Here is an 18,691-nt window from a genome sequence, read left to right as displayed (position 1 = left end):
CCAAACTCAACAAAACACAAGTTTCTAAGTAAATTTGGATCCCATGATATTATTTATATATTTAAAAATTATTTTACTATAATATTTACAGTAAAATATATCTTCAGTTTTTAGCAAGTAAACGGTATCACACGCCTTAAAACTCTATTAAAAAAAAAAAATTGCATTGATTCAGTAGAGGTAATTGATGATTGTGAGTTTCAGTTTCTGAGATCCTAACAATACCATCAGAAACTAAAAATAAATGCCGGAGATACAACGCAAAAAAAGGAAAAAAAAAGAAAGAATGTCTACTATATATATCCACTTTATTCAACATACCTAAGATTTCTCACTTTTCTCTCTCTCTTCCTCGTAGCCTCCACTCGAAAAACCTCTCCATTTCCTATCTGAGATCCTTTCTCTCCTCCTCTTCCATGTAAAAGATTCGCACTCTAAAACAATCTGCATTATATTGCAACAACAAAAATTGAATATAATTCTAATGCTTTTTTTTTTTGCTTTTTGTGTTTCTGTTTTTGTTGTTTTTTGAATAGTGTTATTTTTGGGAAAATCGCGATGTCGAAGGCAGGAGCATTGGATCTCGCATCGGGTGTCGGTGGAAAGATTGACAAAAATGAAGTTCTCTCCGCTGTTGATCAGTAATCACCATCTCTCTCTCTCTCTCTCTCTAGATTTATGCTTTTTTTTTTTTTTTTTCAATCTCTGTATCTCTCTCTGATTTCCATTTTCTTTGCATGACATTTTGATACTCTGTGTGTGTCTGGTTGGCTGTAGAGTATGACGCTTTTGATTTTCTCTGTTTTCTCTCTCTCTCTCTCTCTCTCTAGAATCTGATGTTTTTTTTTATTGGATCACACTTTGTCACGCTCGAATTTCTTTGAATCTGTTTTCACTTTTTTCTAGAATTATGTGATTTTTTTTTATATCACTGTTTCTCTCTCTAGGATTGTTATTTTTGTGAGAGTTTCAATCTGTTTCTCTCTCTAGAATGATGCTTCAGAATCTGATTCTCTCGCAGCATTGACAAGAATCTGATGTTTTTTTTTGGATCACTCTTTCTCGCTCTAGAATTTTTTTTCTAGAGTTATGTGATTTTTTTTATCACTGTTTCTCTCTCTAGAATGATGCTTCAGAGCCTGATTCTCTCTCTAGAACTGCGATACGTGGATTTTCAATCCGATTCTCTTGGTTCAATGACATTCGAATCTCTCTCCAGGGCTCTAGAACGTTTCTCTCTCTAGAATTGTGGTTGTGGATTTTCTTTTCTCAGCCTGTTTCTCTCTCTAGAATGATTTTTAAATCGCTCTTTCTCTCTCTAGAAACATGTTTGGATCTTTCGTATCTCTCTCTCTCTAGAATGATAGATGTTTTAAATGCTTATCTTCATTCAAGTACTGATTTTGATGTTAGTGGGCTAATTAAGAACCAAAATTCAATTAATCTGAATTATTTGATGCTACGTACTTACTAAGAATTTTGACCTTTGTGGAACACAACAGTGGTGGTGATTGATGGATTCAATTCAACGACTTTTTTGTATGGGAATGTTATGTTTGTGAAAAAAAATAATGATGGACTACCTTGAAAGTTTGAAACCATCGTGTTTGTTTGGTTATGCCTAGTGGCTAGTCCTAAGTTATACTTGAGCTAGTGATTTAAGGAAATGGGTAAGGCTTATCAAGAAAAAAGATGGGACGTTGAAACCTTGACTAAGAAATAATCGTTGGGCCTGCTTAACGACATGGTCGAAAGGTCAGATGTGTGGGCATAGGTTTTATTAGTTCTACTTTGGATACTATCCTTGACGAGAAAATATACCATGCATCTGGGGCATGTATCTCCTCTCGTATGGGGGGGACCCCACATGAGAGGGGGATACATGTACTGGATGGTATGCTGTAAGTTATGAACGCACCCATTGAGTTTTGACTTTTGAGTCTACTACCTTGGTCTATGTTGAGGAAGATTTAACTGGGAATTCACAAAAAAAACTGAGTTTTTACTTTTTCTTGAGGTTATGTAGTTACTGGCTTTTTTGGGCTATTTTTGGGGTTTCTTAGGTGAACTTCAATGGAATCTGAATTCATGGTAAATTTGTGTTTTAGTGAATTAAAAAAAAAAAAAAAAACTTGGGAAGCTTTGTGGTTGTTAGAGGTTGGAATAGTTGTTGTGAGGTTTGATTTCCATTCTGTATTTTTCTTCCTCTTTTACCCTTGATAGTACAACTGGAATTTCAAGCTCTGTTGTTTAGAGGATATGAAACTTTTTCCGGCGTACCAATAATTTTAAATGAGTAAATGTAACGCAACAAGGAAAAAAAATTATATTGGATCCATTGTGTCACATTGATTGTAAAGTTAGTATGCAATGCTACTGTAAAGTATCTGCATAACTGTGGATAAATGAGCTGCCACCCAGCCTTCTAGTATCTTTAGTCATTATCGAAGAATTTTGTATACCATGAGTTCAAACATATATGCATGGCCTGCCTTTTTACTTGAATGTGGAATCACAAGGAACTGGCAGCATGTTTCATAATTTGTTGGGCTAATCGATTAAATATTAAAACATAAATTTTCTTATCCCAATGAGCTTTAACTCAAGTGGCACATTGTCCACTTGTACGAGTAAGGTATAGGGTGAAGTTGTGAGTTCAAGACTTGCTAGTTGTGTTTGTGTGATTACCAATTAGAAAAAGGAAAATAAAGAAAAAAGAGGACAGCATCAATCTTCTTATGCTCTGTAAATGTTAGTATTTCTAGAAAATCTTCTATGATACTCCTGGTGTGGCACACATAATGATGTGACTTTTCTGTCATTGACTATTTGTTGGCATAATTGGTCTTTGCGGTAAAAGTTTTGATTTGATGATTTAGGTATGAGAAGTATCATGTCTTCTATGGAGGTGAAGAGGAAGAGAGGAAAGCTAACTACAGTGACATGGTGAGAGCTATTCCCTTTTTAATGATCTTTTTATTGAAAAATCAAGGTGGTTGTGTATAAAGAATTAACTGCCCACTTATTCTGGCAAAAAAAAAAAAAAACTGCCCACTTGCAGCATGTTCTAAGCAATGCCATTGTATACCTGCCTCTGGAATTGTTCTGTAATAAGCTCGTTTCGTATTAGCTTTCTAAATCATATTATAAGGTAATTTGACCAATGTGATGATAAAGCCTTGTACTGTATGTATAACGATGTGCAAGCTAGCAACCTGAGGGAATCAGTGACTGAAAGTTAGATTTATTTACGAGGTTTTGTTTGTTGGCAAGGTTGGCCATTGTTATGCTTATATTTGAGCATGAATCTTTTTTCTTTCTTCATTGCTTTATTGGTTAAAATGAGGATTAATGTTCATTTTCTATTGGATTTAAAATCTAACACCTTCTGAATAAGAAAATTGAGCTGTTTCATGTGGATTTCAGGTAAATAAATACTATGATCTTGTTACCAGCTTTTATGAGTTTGGATGGGGGGAGTCTTTTCATTTTGCACCCAGGTGGCCTTTCAAGCTGTGTAGTATTAATTCTTTTCATGAACTTTGCTGGTCAAATCTAATGATGTACATTACTTTTGTTCTTAAAGATGGAAGGGGGAGTCTCTTCGAGAGAGCATCAAGCGACATGAGCACTTCCTTGCTTTACAACTAGGCCTGAAGCCTGGACAAAAGGTTTATTTTTTAGTAAAAGGTGGAGATACTGACAATTTAGAGATTTACTGTTCAAATTTTGACCTTTTTATTTGACATGATAGGTGTTGGACGTAGGATGTGGAATTGGTGGACCACTAAGAGAAATTTCTAAATTCAGGTGAATGGCAATTCATGTATTTACGCTCTTTCCTCCCTTCTGGATTCTAGTATTTGATTAAACAAGAGTTTTATGGAGCTCCATCTTTCAACTTGTTTGTAGTTTTCATGTGCATTCTAGGTACATTCAAATCAGATTGGGTTGTGCTTTGTTGTTCTGGATGAATATTCAGTTGGTTACTAACAATAAAATAATAATATCAATCAGATTTTTGAGAAGAGAAAAGTGCATTGGTTGGGTTTTACTAGTTTGTAGGATTGAATTTTACAACCCGTTTACAAATTTCAGTTTTTCCTTTGAAGAAGCACTGTTACCATACCTTTTGGACTGCTATCTTATTTTGTTTAAGTTTAAGTTATGACTTATAGCTTCTTGTGTTCATACTAAGTGTAAGTGTTTTAAATTGCTAAATTAAACCTTTTGGCTCATCCTTGTGTACTTCCTGGGTACTTGGGTTGCGCCCCTTTCTTTTGATCATTTTTTAATGAATTGATTATATATATATGTGTGTGTGTGTGCGCGCGCATGTAAGTTTTTATATTTATTGAACTTTTATTTTTAAGAGAGAGCCTTTTGCTGATGTTTGCAATTATGATTTGTTGCAGCTCAACATCAGTCACAGGATTGAACAACAATGAATATCAGATATCAAGGGGAAAGGTACATACTGATCTTTGAGTCAGTGATATAAAGATCAATTGCATTTAGAAATACTATTTTTACCTCTTGTTTTTATGATTTGATTAGTTGTTCAGAAACCCTGAATAGTGGTTGAGTTTTTTCTTCCCTTTAAGACAATGCTGAAGTCATGGTTGGTGGAGGTTATAAGGACTTTCCTCAATAGGCTTTGTATTTATGACCACTGACATTCTAAAATTCTTAAATTAGCAATAACACCTGCAAGCTTCTGTTGCTCCACAGGAACTAAACCGCATTACTGGAGTGGATAAAACCTGCAACTTTGTGAAGGTTGGTCATATTGCAGCCCAAGTTCATGTTTATGTAGTGCATTCCTTTACTTCCAAATGCTTTTGTCATTTTATATCATTCTTCTGTAAGTATTTTATATTTACATTTTACAAATGGGATTATGGTCCAATGAGCTCTAACTCAAATGGCACCTTCTTTCCTTGCAAGAGCAAGGTTGAGAGTGATTAGTGCATTCAAGATCCACTGATGCGTGTTTAACTTACCAATAAAAAATGGGGTTTATGGTGAAAGATCCGTGATTGTTATTGATTCTTGATGATGCAGGCTGACTTCATGAAAATGCCATTTCCTGACAATAGTTTTGATGCAGTGTATGCGATTGAAGCTACTTGCCATGCACCGGATGCGGTATGTATTCCTTATTCTAATATATTAAAACCTTGGCTAGGATGGCACATCTTTTGTAATCTCTCTCTCCCTTCTTCTCCTTTTCTTTCTTGTTCATAGTGGTTTAAATTTTGTTCCTTATCTGGATAGTATGGATGCTACAAAGAAATACACAGAGTATTAAAACCTGGACAATGTTTTGCTGCATATGAGTGGTGCATGACTGATTCTTTTGATCCCAATAACCAAGAACATCAAAAACTAAAGGTAAGATATGCTTAAAGCATGAAAAAGCTATTTTCTGTTTTTTTTTTTTTTGGGGGGGGGGGGGGGGGGTGGTGGCGGTGGCGGTGGTTGTTGAAATTTTATCATGAATCTCATCTTGGGGAGTTATATTTTGTGAGTGTAACAGAATTTCATTGAAACAGGCAGAAATTGAGATTGGTGATGGCCTTCCTGACATCAGGTTGACCGGAAAATGCCTTGAAGCTCTGAAGCAAGCTGGTTTTGAGGTGAGTGCTAGTTACGATTCTTTTTTCTGAATCTTTTCTTGTGATTTGCACAAGTGACAACCCATTTATTTATTCTGCCAAAGGTCATGTGGGAGAAAGATCTTGTAGCGGACTCACCTGTCCCCTGGTACTTGCCTTTAGATACCAGTCACTTCTCACTGAGTAGTTTCCGTCTAACCACTGTTGGGCGTTTCATCACGAGAAACATGGTAAGATTTGTTTCATTCTAATGTTGCATTAGTGTTGTTAGCTCCCTCTTCCCAAACTCAAGTTTGTAAAAGCCATGCTTTTGGCTGGAATTGTATTTTGACTTTGAGATTTGAGAGAATTTGTACTTGTGCAATTCTAGAAAGGCAGTTGATAAGTGCCGATTATTTTTGTTAGGTCAAGACCCTGGAATATGTGGGACTTGCCCCAAAGGGAAGTCAACGTGTCCAAAGTTTTCTAGAGCAGGCTGCGGAAGGGCTAGTTGGAGGTGGAAAGTGAGTGTTCCCACTATCATACTTATTTTCTTGAACTCCATGCTAAATTTTTTATATATTTTTCTTGAGTAACATAAAGTTAGCAAGAATTATATTTTTATTGGGGAAGTTTGTGGCCTTGTGCACAAGCTGTAAATCCAGCATTACATCAGATCCATCTATGTAGGGTTTATTCCTGTAACTAGTGCAAGTGTGTATTTTGAGCTAAGTCAATGGTCCTAAAATTTAAAGTGCACCCAAAGCTTGAAAGGATAGTGAGAAGAAATGGTGTTTGAAATTCTTATCTTGAATTTGAATCATAGTTTCTTCTTTTTGAGTCATTGAGTTAATCTGTTAATATACTTGTGTACACATTAGCTGCTCACATTGTTATATTTCTGTCTTTCAGGAAAGAGATTTTCACACCAATGTATTTCTTCTTGGCACGGAAGCCGCTTTCAGATAATCTGTAATGTGGCAGTGTAAACTAATTAACCTGATACCATAGTCATGGAAATTTCCCAGGAATTCTGTCAGGTAGAAATGTATGTTAGAATTTGGTTTGACCATGTTAATTGACTTTGTGTTTTGTATCTTGCTGAGTTTTGAGTTGCCATTTGAGAGTTGTTTGTCTGTGATTAGTTATCTGTGGGTTCATCTGTACACCTCCAATGGCTTGAGCTATGAATTAGCCTTCAGCTTTATTTGGCTAGTGACTTCTATTTTATCAATCGAATGAAAATTTGGAGGTGCACATTTTTTGTTGTTGGTAAATGTATATGATCAACTTTCATTGCCTAGATTACAAGGAACATGATCCTCTCTATTCCCAAATTACTTGAAATAGAGTCAATTTTATGGTTAAAATTTTATTTCTTGGATTTAACAATGTATACAAAGTGCCAAGTCAACGCTTAATTCTAAATGATGTGGCACTTGATATACCTTTAGATTGTGTTTGAGAACTTTGAATTTGAATTTGGATTTGGATTTTAAATCAATAAATTTAAAATGTCTTGATTTCAAATCCATTGATTTTAAATATCATTTGAAATCCAAAGATTTTTGAAAATTGGATCCGTGGGGTTGAGTAAATTGAAATTTTTGATCTTTTAAAATTATTAAAACAGGTATTTGGATTTTAATTATTCAAGTCCAAATCTAAATGTCCAAATCTTATCATCCAAATGCATCATTGGATTTGTAATATTTAATCTAAATCATGAAAGGAATTCATTTCAAATGGAGAGGATGCTAATACAAATTCCAAGAGCTGCCTTGTAGCATAATGGATTGGATCCAGCAGCACGTGACAAATAAATTGTACGGTTCTGCTTATTAAGAACTAAAACCTTGTTTTTAAAACATTCTTATGTTTGCACATTTCTGGATATGATTAGTTTCGAGTCTTTCGACAATGTTTCCTCATTGACGGTACTTAGCGTGATGGGAAGAAAATGAATCATTGATGGTACTTAGCGTGATGGGAAGAAAATAGTTTGTGCTGCGATTATGTTGTGCAAGACACATCTAGAAAAGACATGGAACAATCAGAGTCTGCCTTTTATGGGTGCCGGAATATGCAACATTGTTTTTATCTATTTCCCTCTATAAATTTCATAAACACTATTACACACCTTGCTTTAAAAATCAAAGGATAGTTATTGGTTTGCCCCTTTCACCTCTCATATTTAGTTAATTGTTGACAATAGACTACATCTAAGATAATTTAAGAAGCCTACTTAAGTGTGATGGTGTAGGTAGCCATAACTAAACAATAAGGAATACGAGGTAGGATTAGCAAATTTTTTAGCCCTGTAGTATTTTATTAATTCTCTGTTGCAGCCAGCCTGTTATGACAAATGACCAAACTGTGAGTTCTGAACTTAAGGGGGTGTTTGGTAGAGTAGTTTGAGAATTGTTGTTTGAAGTTTTTTGAAATACGTGTGGGTAAAAAAGTGTGTGGAAATATGTGTAATGTTATTCAAAATGTGAAAATATGAGTTTGAACTCACTCACTAAACAGCCTTCGCTGTCAGTTTTCTTATTCAAATATTTGTAAAAAAAAAAAAAAGTAATAAAAAAGATTTGTTGAAGTGTTAGCTGTAGTTCATGTGAAGGCAAAGGCACTTCTTTATTTTAGAGGATTAAGCAATTCCATGTCGTAGGAATATACTCTTTCAAATTGGATAGATCACAAGCATCCAAGGAATTTATAAAATAAAAGTAAATGTGTAATCCAAATCCAAGTTTGTATGAAGACATAGTTATAGTGGTGGCCAATGGCCATCTCTAATATTATACCTAAACCAATTGTTGCTAGAAGCCAAGAATTGGCTATGGCAAAGCTTGGATTCTCCAAGACCCTGAAAATATAATGATAGTAAAATTCCTTGTCCTATGAGAAATGCTATGTTGTGCATACCCAGAAAAAAAAAAGATCTCTAATATGAAAAGCTGAACAAATGAAAGAGAAGCTAATGTATCAGCCTACGATTGTGATGAATGGACTATGACTATTTCATTCGCGAGTCACATGTAAGATTTGTAACTTTTAAGTTGTAAGATGTCTTTTCTTGAAAAATTCAGGCTTCAAAAGAAAAAGAAAAAAAAGAAGATGGAAACGTCGAATTTGAACAAAAAGCATCAAGAAATCAAAGACTAAAAGAATATCCGTGACTTGCACCCAAAAAAGGAAGAAGAAGGAGAAGGAGAAGAAGAATATGCTTGAAGGAATAAGGCAAGGGAACCATCAAATTTGGCTTGGTTGCTGAAGCTAGAAGCTATAAGCATTTGACTTTTGACTCTTTTACATTTTTATATGAATATATATTTCACCCTTCTTGCCAAAAAAGAGAAGCGTTCCCACAAAAAGTAAAACTTTCCTTATGCAAGATAATCAAGAGAAAATTTTTAGAAAAAATAAAAAAAATTAAAAGATAAATCATAAAAATCAGCTCCTAGGAATCGCTTACCCACTTGGAATCAACACCAAGCAAGAAACTTAGGCAGTGTTAGCACCCAATGTAGTGGAAAATCTCAATTAAATTTTTTTAATAATCAATAGTCTAATAAAACATAGGACAAAACTTAGGTATAGTACCTTAGATACTGTTCCTTAGGTTTCCCTCTTAAAATTTAGCCATGTGGCTACTTTACTGAAAAATACACTTCCATTCCATGAGAAAAAATTCATTTGGCAAAATTTTAAGAGAGGAACTTAAGAAACAATACCTAAGTACTATACATAAGTCTTGTCCTAAAATAGAAACCATTGCAAGTACAAGAGTTCATAAATCATTAAACTCTAAACTGATAATAATCTATAAAACTAATCCTTATTAGAACTCAAAATAAAATGGAATCCTAAAATAATTCGATTACGTAAAAAATCCAATTTAATAAGGTGTGTTTTCCTCATCACTTCCCTTCCCACTCTCTCCTCTTATTCCTGATGAATGAGTAAAAAACCTCTCAATTTAACATATGGGCTATAATTTTGTAGGTTTTTTGTGCTTACATAACTAACTTCTTATAATATCACATTTTGTATTATCTAAGTTCTATTGTCACCTCTTAACAAATACTGGCCTAGTTTTGATTCAAAAGTGTGCAAATTTTATAGTTCAAAATCATCTCTCAAGTTGATTCTTGCAGAATTGGTCAATTAAATTTCTTGTGATCCTCTAATGAATTCATTTTTTAGAATACAATAACCTACCATTATCAATCAATATTTAAAAGTGCCTAACCACGTTATTTAGATGAAAGTTTCAAACTAGTATTTGTTTTAATGAAAAAGCAATGTCATAATATATGGCAATATATCAATGAAAAAGCAAGGTCATAATATATGGCAATATATCAAAAGTGGATCCAAATTATGTGTCACAGACTCACAGTTGAAAAGCATCGCACAAAGTTGATTTTTGTAGAATACAATGACCTACCACAAGTCCATTACCATCCATTAATTTTAAGCGTGCATTACCTCATTATTATATATTAATATTCTTCTATATATATATATATATATATAAAAGGAGGTCAGTTCATAAATAAAAAAAAAAGAGGTCATAGATTATAGCAATGGATGAATGAAAGTTAATAGAAAATCTTGTAGCTCAATTGACCCTTTTTAGAGTTTTTAATGGAAATTTTGATAGTTCAAATATTTAAAATAAAATATATAAAATAAAATAAACAACTATTGTACTTGAAGTATAATTGAAGTATCAAACCCTCTTACTCATCCCTTCATCACAAAATTTAGGAGGACAGCTAGCAATGAACTCTCTCAAGATTACACTTTCCGTATAAAACATAATAAAATTCACATTTATTGTGAGTAACATCTTCCATTCCTTTTGATAATCAAACAGAATAAAGAATAAATTCTGTGGTTTCAACACCCCCATGAACAGCCTTGTTACCACAATAACGCATCTGGGTTGTTGACACATCGATGCTGACCTTGGAAGCACCTCCATGTGATTGGTGGTGGTGTTGGTGGTTGTCCTCGGAGCCAGCCGGCGGGTGGTAGTACATGCGGCCGGTTTGTGGGCAGTGAGAATGAAATCTTGCTGCTATTCTCACCCCTGCATCCAACATCTCCACAATCTTCCCCATACTCATATTTCTTGCATATAAAAAACGTTGTATTCAGTGCATAAAACTCGTCCTGTAAGAGGTGATTGATAGACACAGTCTCTCCCTCGATCTCTAGAGTATATATGAGATGACCCTTTCTCTCTTTTTCCAAGAAAAAGAGAGAAAGGCAGAGAGGGAGGGAGGGTTGAAACTAGAAAGAATGAAAGATTTGTTAGAAGACGTCCCAAACGTTGGAACTCATGAAACGGTAGAGAAACAGAGAGAAATTTTTGGAGTTTGGTGTGTTGGACAAAATAGGAGAGGGCAACATGTTTTATAGTTGGCTTTTCTCTGTCAACGTTGTTTTGTTTGGTATTTCCTTTCACATTTACCCACTAACAACTACACAGCCAAACTTCTTCCCAAGATTTTAGGTTCCTTTCACATTATGATTGGTGAAAAATATGGAAGGGTATGTATTTGTAAATTTTGTTATGGGAAATGTTGACGGATGCTTTAAGGTCTTTATGATAATAAACCATTTATAGAAATTTTTTATGAGAAAAAAAGATGGTTATGTTAACGGATGCTTTAGGGCAATTGTTAATAAACCATAATAGGAAGATTTTGACACTACTTTCATGGGAAATATAAAAAAAGTCAACAACATTTATTATTTTATCAACTTTTTATATTTCCAATAAAAGTGATGTTAAAATTTTCTCAAAATAGTTTACTATATTAATAATTGCTTTAAGGGCACTTGTTAACAACTTAACATGACCCTATTTTAATTTGTCACATACATATATTAAGACTTAATAAATACTTAATTATGAGTTATAGTGCATGCTAAAATAAAATAAATGTCACATGAATATGTTAAAAATTATTAAATGCTTAATTATGAATTATAATGCACGTTTTTTAAAATATTTTTTTGATTCATTGGGTTATGCTACACAAATTTATTGAAGTTATGTATACTTTTTTTTTTTCCCCATAAAATTTTTCGAATATATTTCATAAATTAATGTTCTTAGGTTATTGATATATCTACTATTTGATTTTAATTTTTGAATAATATACAAGAATATTATTTAATAAAGTATTTTTTATAAGAATTTAATAAAGTATTAAATGTACCTTTAAGTCCTTAACCACGGCAGTATTAGGATGTTCTTTAACAAAAGCATAAAGTTTAATCCCAAAATTTTATGATTCCTTTCACATTGTGATGGGATAATATTAAAGAGGAGTTAATTTGGAAGGGGCATGTATTTGCATTTATACCCTAAAATCTTGTTATATTTCTATTTGTCAAATATACTTCTTGTACTTTGGATTTATTTATTTATTTATTTTGGTCTTATATATATATCCTGGTCACCACTCACCACTGTCCTTAACCCTAAATAATAATAATAATAATAAAATTATTATTGTACCACACAAAACATTGTTTATGTTTCCGAATCTTGTTAAGCGATTGATTGGCCTAAATTAATCGCTATCATTATTAGGCATGGCGATTTATTTTATTGAAGGGTCCATACTCCATAGAACATAAAAATACAATATATTATGAAACTTAGTGGTAATTTTAAAGGATTTTGTGTTTGCAATTGCAATCAAGTATTCCATTCCATATTAGTTAATTTTATTTTAATTTGATATTAAACTTGAATTTTTTTACTTAAAAAATATATCACTTAAGTATAAAAGTTAGACTGACATAGGAGATATTAAAAAAAAGGGTTTTGCTAACGAGTGCCCTTAGGACACTCATTAATAATCCACTTTAGGAAAGTTTTGATACCACTTTTATGGGAAATGAAAAAAGCTATCAAAATATTAATTACTTTTTTTTTTCATTTTTCATAAAAACTTTCTTTATATGGATTATTAACTAGTACCCTAAGGGCACTCGTTAGCATTTTCCTAAAAAAAAATTACTACGTAATGTTTCACTGATTACAAAGTGGTAATACAAATATTTATTTATAAATTGTTAAATGATATTAGTCACATTCATTGTCAATTTATAAGTTTTTTGTAATGAAATTTGTAATAATTTTCAAAGTTTTTGTGTTCGTAATTGCAATCAAGTATTGCATTCCATAATAGTTAGTTTTATTTTAATTTGATACTAAACTTGAAATGTTTTACTTAAAAAAAGTATCACTTAAGTATAATTGTATAAAAGATTACAAATAAGTAATATAGATATTTATTTATTAATGGTTAAATGATATTAATCACATTCGTTGTCAATTTATAAGTTTTTTCATAATAAAATTTATAATAACTTTAATATTTCTAAAATTTTAAGAACAAATTAAATATTAGATACACTTATTCTTGAAAAAAAAAAAACTTTAAGCTAAACTATGAGTTTAAAACTCAAACCATACAATTTTTTTTTTCTTTCTCAAGCATAAACATTGATTCTCTCACTAGTCAAGTAGCAAAAGGGAGATGCATCATGGCAGCGACTAGATCTATTTTTAAATGGTCTTTATCTCTTTGATTTCATAACCTTTGAAATGAAATTGAGACAAACCAAGAATTCCATTCTTCATGGTACATATTAAATTATTTTATTATATAACTATTCAAAGTTTTTGTTAGACCTAAATATAGGGACCTCGTAGCAAGAACAAAACCGCGTTAAATATTCCTTTTTTTTAAAATAATATTCTTCTGTGGGACCAATTGACCAAACCGCGTGAGAAAGAGAAATACAATGAACATTAAATATGCGTTAAATGTTCGCCGCGTGATAAATGATAATAACTGGCAAACGCCGGTCATTGAGTTGGTAATCATTGATTAATTAATTAATTTAGGTAAGAGCAATGACTTTTGCACATACTCAATATGAACGTGTTCCTTGTTAATCATGTCTTTATTTTTTACGTGTTTAGTTAAAATTGTGAAATCGTGTTAAAATTGTGAAATCGTGTTTTTACAATTTCAAAATTAATGACTATCGCACATAATTAATATGTACATGCTTCTTTATAATTATGTTTTTTTTTTTTACGTGTTCAGTTAAAATTGTGAAATTGTGTTTTCATTTTTCACAATTTCAAAGAAAGTGTATGGAGAGATTTTTGCTAGTTGTGTTGATTTTGCAAACATATTAATTATATGGCTAAAATTGAAATATATTAGTTAAGTAGCATTATTTGGAAATAGAGTTCCAATGTGAAGAAATTGAGTTTATGAAACTTGAATTCCATTAAGAACTTAAAAAAAAAAAAAAAAGACATATATTAACTCATGTTTTTCTCCATGAAACTAGAGCCTTTGAGACTCAAGTTTTACATTTGGAACTCGAATACATGAGTCTCAAGTTCCAAATGATACTACCTACCTAACTAATATGTTTTATTTTCGGCCACATAATTAATATGTTTGAAAAATCAATTAAATTGGCAAAAAAGACTGTGCATAGAACGTACAATAGTAAGTATGTAGCATAGTTTTTCCTTAATAGAATATCTTATTACACACTCGTTATTGTAAGCTCTCTACACACTCCTGTTTGAAATGGTGCTTTTAAAACACGATTTTAGCCTATGTGCTATTATGTGTAAGTGAGTGTGTAACTATAATTACCAATTAATTAATTGGCATAGTTTACTGCCTCTGTCACCGAGATTTGTTCTAACTTCTGAACACGTTTTTGTCCTTGTGCTTGTTCCTTCTCGTCCCACAAAATTGACCAACTCGTGTGTACAGTTGGATAGTCACCCACCACTTTATTCATTTACGATTGTTCTATAAAAATGTTACAACAAAGAAAAGGAACAAAAAAAATGTCTCCTAGTATATATAGTTTTTCTAAAAAACTTATAAAAAAAAGTACTACGTTTGGATTTGAGAAAATAAAAAGCAAGGGAGTTGAAGAAAAACTACTAATACAAGTTGGTTTACATAAATTTAACTAGTTACGATGATGTGAAATTTTAAGATTTTGCTGGAATAAAGACACTTATAATATAATTGAATTAGAATTAGTAGCATCTTATGATTAGTTATTTCAAATTTACATATTAATAAAATTCGAATCTCTCTATAAATTTTATCAAATACAAAATTATACTTTAAAATCTAAAATTTTCTCTTTAAAATTTAAATACTTCTATAACTAAACCAACAACACTGGATTATTTATCCAAACCAACCACACAAGAATCTTGAGCATTACACAATTTAGATTTTAGACTAGAATGAGAAGTCAAATACTTTATAACTTAGTGAGTTTGCTTGGTCTCCTTTACTAGAAGACCTAATGTTCAAATCTCTCTCTTCCATTAGTTGCAGCAATTATCAATAGAAAAACAAAGGGATGGGACTACGCGGACAAACAACACTAAATACACCCGACTCCAAGGCCCACTTGCGGAGGGATTGGCTGCTCTAGAGGCCCAACCAAGATGGCAGTGAGGTATCTCTAGTAATAACTAAACATCTAGTCTCCTAGCACAGCTTCATTGAAGGACCAATGGGAAAATCATTTATTATTTTCTTTGTTTTTGGTACCTAAGGGTGATAATAAACAGAGGGATAACAGTACAGTTCAAAACATGTTTTAATTAATACCAACAACCATATTAGAAAGGTGTATAGTTCATTACTTCCTATGATCAGAAACAAAAACAAAAGCACAACAAAATTTTTTTTGATATGAAGGTTGTCTACTGGACAAAACTTTTGCTTCCAAGCAATATATGAGCACAACATATCGGAGGATTATATCTGAGCAGGAAAACATGAAGATGATTGCACTCATTCTTCCATGGGTTGATTCTCTGCCTGTGTTTGTGATACCTTGACCTTGATCTTTGGAAGAGTGAGAGAATTGTCCTCCTTGAAAGCACCTGGGGCTTTGACCAAGTTGATGCTTTGCTCCAGCTCCTTTACTGCCTCTCTCATCAGCTGGGCCTTCTTTCCCTTCTTTCTGCAAAATGTTTTCGATTACATGTTAAATGATATTCATCATCCTACCTAAATGCATTTTAAACAAATGATGAGAAGAACAAATTACCTCGTCTCAATGTGTTTGGCCTCCCTCCTTGATCTTACTTTATCGATTGTCTTAATGGCCTTCAGAGTGTTTTCTGTGAGATTCCTGTCATATCTCTCTGGCCTATTACGCTTCCTCTCAAACTCAAAGGTAGAATCCTACAAAATATTGAAACAGGAACAGGAAAAAACAGATAAACACCCAATCCTGTATGGTCCAAGAAATGGTGGTCATGCAATGAGAAATACACTAGTTAGATAAAAGATAAGGTGAATCAATCATATTTACTTGTGTCATGTCCTTTCCATGCAACCGCCTATAGGCCTTGGTCCATTTCACCTTGCGAGGATTCCTCTTCATCTTGAAATTCTTGTGGCATTTGGATCTACAGAAGCGAAAAATCTGCAGAAAGATCACCCGTCAGGAACAAGAGACACAGAATAATTGTATAAACAAATGGATAATATGTTACCAAATGATTGACTAAAGGCATTATGGAAGGCACACAATCTAGCTTTAACAAAATAAATAAATTACTTCATTTTCTTTCTGGGTCTGCAATTCAAGTTCGCATTTACATAAAATTTTTGTGAAGCAACATATAAACTTAACATTGTAAACAATATGTATTTGATTGCTGTACTAGATTTATATATCTAGCAAAATATGGTATGGCACAACCAAATAGAGATGAAATTACATTAAACAGCCTAAATATGGCAAAGGAAAAAACACAGGATAAATAATTCCAACAATAAAATAGCCACTCTACCTTTGCATCATTGCGGACAAACTGAATACCATGCCCTGGATATATAGTGGAGGAACAGAACCAACACTTCTCTATCCTCATGTTGTTTTCAGATTAACAACAAATCCAAGTTCCTGAAATTAAAAAAAAAAAAAAAAAAAAAAATGTCACAAAGAAGAAATCTCGAACAATGAGAACAGATCAATATGATATAACATTCTTCTCCTAAGCTAATGAATAAGGAAGGACGACTAAATCCGATAAAGTTCGGAAGTTCCATAGTCCATATCTAGTAGTACCCACTGCCACCAACATTATCAGAATCAGGTTCCTACACAGGATCTGTGGAGGGGCCTTGTGAGTTAGATAAATAATCATGATAACGTTACATTGGCAGTGATTATGTATGTCAAGTAATCTTTAGAATTATCAATGAAAAAAAAAAAGTAATCTTTAGATTTTAACTTTGAAATTTTTTTTGGGGATGAATGGTAAGTTCAATTAGATTAAACTCAAATACACAAGAAGCATATAAGAGAAAAGAAAACAACAAAACAAAGGATTACAACAATGAAGATTAGTGCCTCCCAAAACTGAATCACAATAACTTCCCCCTAAAAGAATAATCTGACAAATGTATACAGAAAAGAAACTTCTAGCTTAATTAGGATGACTCTACTCTACAAAAGTTCTAGCACTGCACTCCTTCCATATGTACCACATCAAGCACATCGGGATAACCTTCCACATAACCGAATTCTGCATATTTCACTCCTCCCATCCAGCTTACAAACAGATCTTTCACTGAATATGACCTCGTATAAGGCACACGGAAAGTCCCATAATTCTCAAGCCATCTCAGAATAAATAAAAAGATGCTTAATTGATTTACCATCAGATTTGCGATGCAACACACATTTTCTAATTAATAATGATGACTTCCCATTTTCTAAGATGCATGCAACACACACCAAACAAAGAATGCACATGGGGAGGGTCACCACTTAAGAGAACCATTGCTGTGACACAAATAATCAGCTACAGTGGCATTTTTATTGGCTGCAACCTCGAAATGATCCAGGAAGATGGAGTAGAAAGAAACCTCACAAAACCAAAAAAACCAAAACAGAACCCAGTTCCCATGCCTAATAGAGAAACTATTATACTGCAATTTTATACTCTACATGACTACATCTCTCTCCCTACAGAAATATACTTTCTTTCTTTTTTTTCCAAAACAAATTACCCAAAAGTTCATTCGATAGCAACCAAGTAACAACTACCAAACATAAGCAAAGGAAAAAAAGTTTTCCAAGTTCAATGTTCCAACACCATAATGGGTCGATAATTACTACAACAATTCTTTGTTAACAAATTAGACAGGATCAGCCCTAGGAAGCACAAACACTTCTTTGGGGTTGGTGTTATACCCGTGTTGTACCAGTGTCATATAATTTTTCATAAATTAACGTGTCGCCATACCTGTACCCATACCCTTGTCCATATCCCTATTATCTGAAGTCATACTCTTTGTTACTTCCATAATTGACATGTCTGTTTTAACAACTACTAATGTTATTTTTGGTCTTCCTCTAGCACTATTTGTTCCCTCAACTTGAAACAACTAACTCTCTCTCACCAGTTCATTAAACGCAATCCTCTAAACATTATCAAACCATCTCAAGCAACTTTCCCTAGTCTTTTCATCAATTAAGACCACCCGTATCTTAAAGCAAAAAATAATTTTAATTAATTAAACAGCTAACTAAAAAAAAAAAAAAGGGTTAAAATATATGATTGGTCTCTAAATTTGGGTTAAATTCTACGTTAGTCCTAAAAAAAATACAGCACAAGATTAAAGCTTTTCAGACAAAATATACTAATTCACAATTTTTCATACGTTTCCCAATAACCAAACAGAGCCTAAAACCCTAAAAACCTAAAAAAAAATTCAAGCTTTTTAGATACGAATCACTGTGAGAATAAAAGAGTCCAAAAAAAAAAATAAAAGAGTGGAAACGCTAAAGTTACTTACGGTAATGTGTGGTGATAGATTTGTCACCGTCAGAGTCACCGGCGGCGAATAGAGCTTAACGCGCACACGGAGAAACCCTAAACCCTTGCTTTTGTTTTCAGGGTTTTAGAGGGTACAGAAAAAAGAAAGAGTGCAAGAGTGGGATGAAGAAGACCACCCACCTCAGCGAAATAGGTCAAA

At 32.9% G+C, this 18,691-nt stretch overlaps 2 protein-coding genes across 2 annotated transcripts; one reads left to right on the top strand and one right to left on the bottom strand.

Annotated features, from left to right (window-relative positions):
• Positions 1-254: 254 nt before the first annotated feature.
• On the top strand, positions 255-6,856 carry LOC126723873 (cycloartenol-C-24-methyltransferase). The gene is made up of 14 exons (XM_050427831.1): positions 255-418; positions 537-641; positions 2,880-2,946; positions 3,427-3,500; positions 3,587-3,671; positions 3,755-3,810; positions 4,416-4,470; positions 4,732-4,779; positions 5,065-5,148; positions 5,278-5,394; positions 5,556-5,639; positions 5,723-5,848; positions 6,024-6,121; positions 6,510-6,856. The coding sequence occupies exons 2-14, from the start codon at positions 559-561 to the stop codon at positions 6,571-6,573; spliced, it is 1,041 nt and encodes a 346-aa protein (XP_050283788.1). The 5' UTR covers positions 255-418; positions 537-558; the 3' UTR covers positions 6,574-6,856.
• An 8,416-nt stretch (positions 6,857-15,272) lies between these two features.
• On the bottom strand, positions 15,273-18,679 carry LOC126723872 (probable ribosome biogenesis protein RLP24). The gene is made up of 5 exons (XM_050427830.1): positions 18,512-18,679; positions 16,498-16,610; positions 16,014-16,127; positions 15,747-15,883; positions 15,273-15,659 (listed from the first exon to the last, which is right to left on the bottom strand). The coding sequence occupies exons 2-5, from the start codon at positions 16,576-16,578 to the stop codon at positions 15,488-15,490; spliced, it is 504 nt and encodes a 167-aa protein (XP_050283787.1). The 5' UTR covers positions 16,579-16,610; positions 18,512-18,679; the 3' UTR covers positions 15,273-15,487.
• Between the last annotated feature and the right edge of the window lie 12 nt (positions 18,680-18,691).

Source organism: Quercus robur, chromosome 4, assembly GCF_932294415.1.
Source record: "Quercus robur chromosome 4, dhQueRobu3.1, whole genome shotgun sequence".
NCBI lineage: Eukaryota > Viridiplantae > Streptophyta > Magnoliopsida > Fagales > Fagaceae > Quercus > Quercus robur.
The sequence above is the reverse complement of the archived record's forward strand: the minus strand, read 5'-3'. Positions and strand labels throughout refer to the sequence as shown.

Bases quoted from the DNA above. Each gene is read 5' to 3' on its own strand.
- LOC126723873 (XM_050427831.1), top strand. From the start codon at position 559: ATGTCGAAGGCAGGAGCATTGGATCTCGCATCGGGTGTCGGTGGAAAG. The intron at 2,947-3,426 runs GTGAGAGCTATT...TGTGGATTTCAG, and splicing joins AAGCTAACTACAGTGACATG to GTAAATAAATACTATGATCT. The intron at 6,122-6,509 runs GTGAGTGTTCCC...TCTGTCTTTCAG, and splicing joins GGGCTAGTTGGAGGTGGAAA to GAAAGAGATTTTCACACCAA.
- LOC126723872 (XM_050427830.1), bottom strand. From the start codon at position 16,578: ATGAGGATAGAGAAGTGTTGGTTCTGTTCCTCCACTATATATCCAGGG. The intron at 15,884-16,013 runs GTAAATATGATT...AATATTTTGTAG, and splicing joins ATGGAAAGGACATGACACAA to GATTCTACCTTTGAGTTTGA. The intron at 15,660-15,746 runs GTAATTTGTTCT...AACATTTTGCAG, and splicing joins GCCAAACACATTGAGACGAG to AAAGAAGGGAAAGAAGGCCC.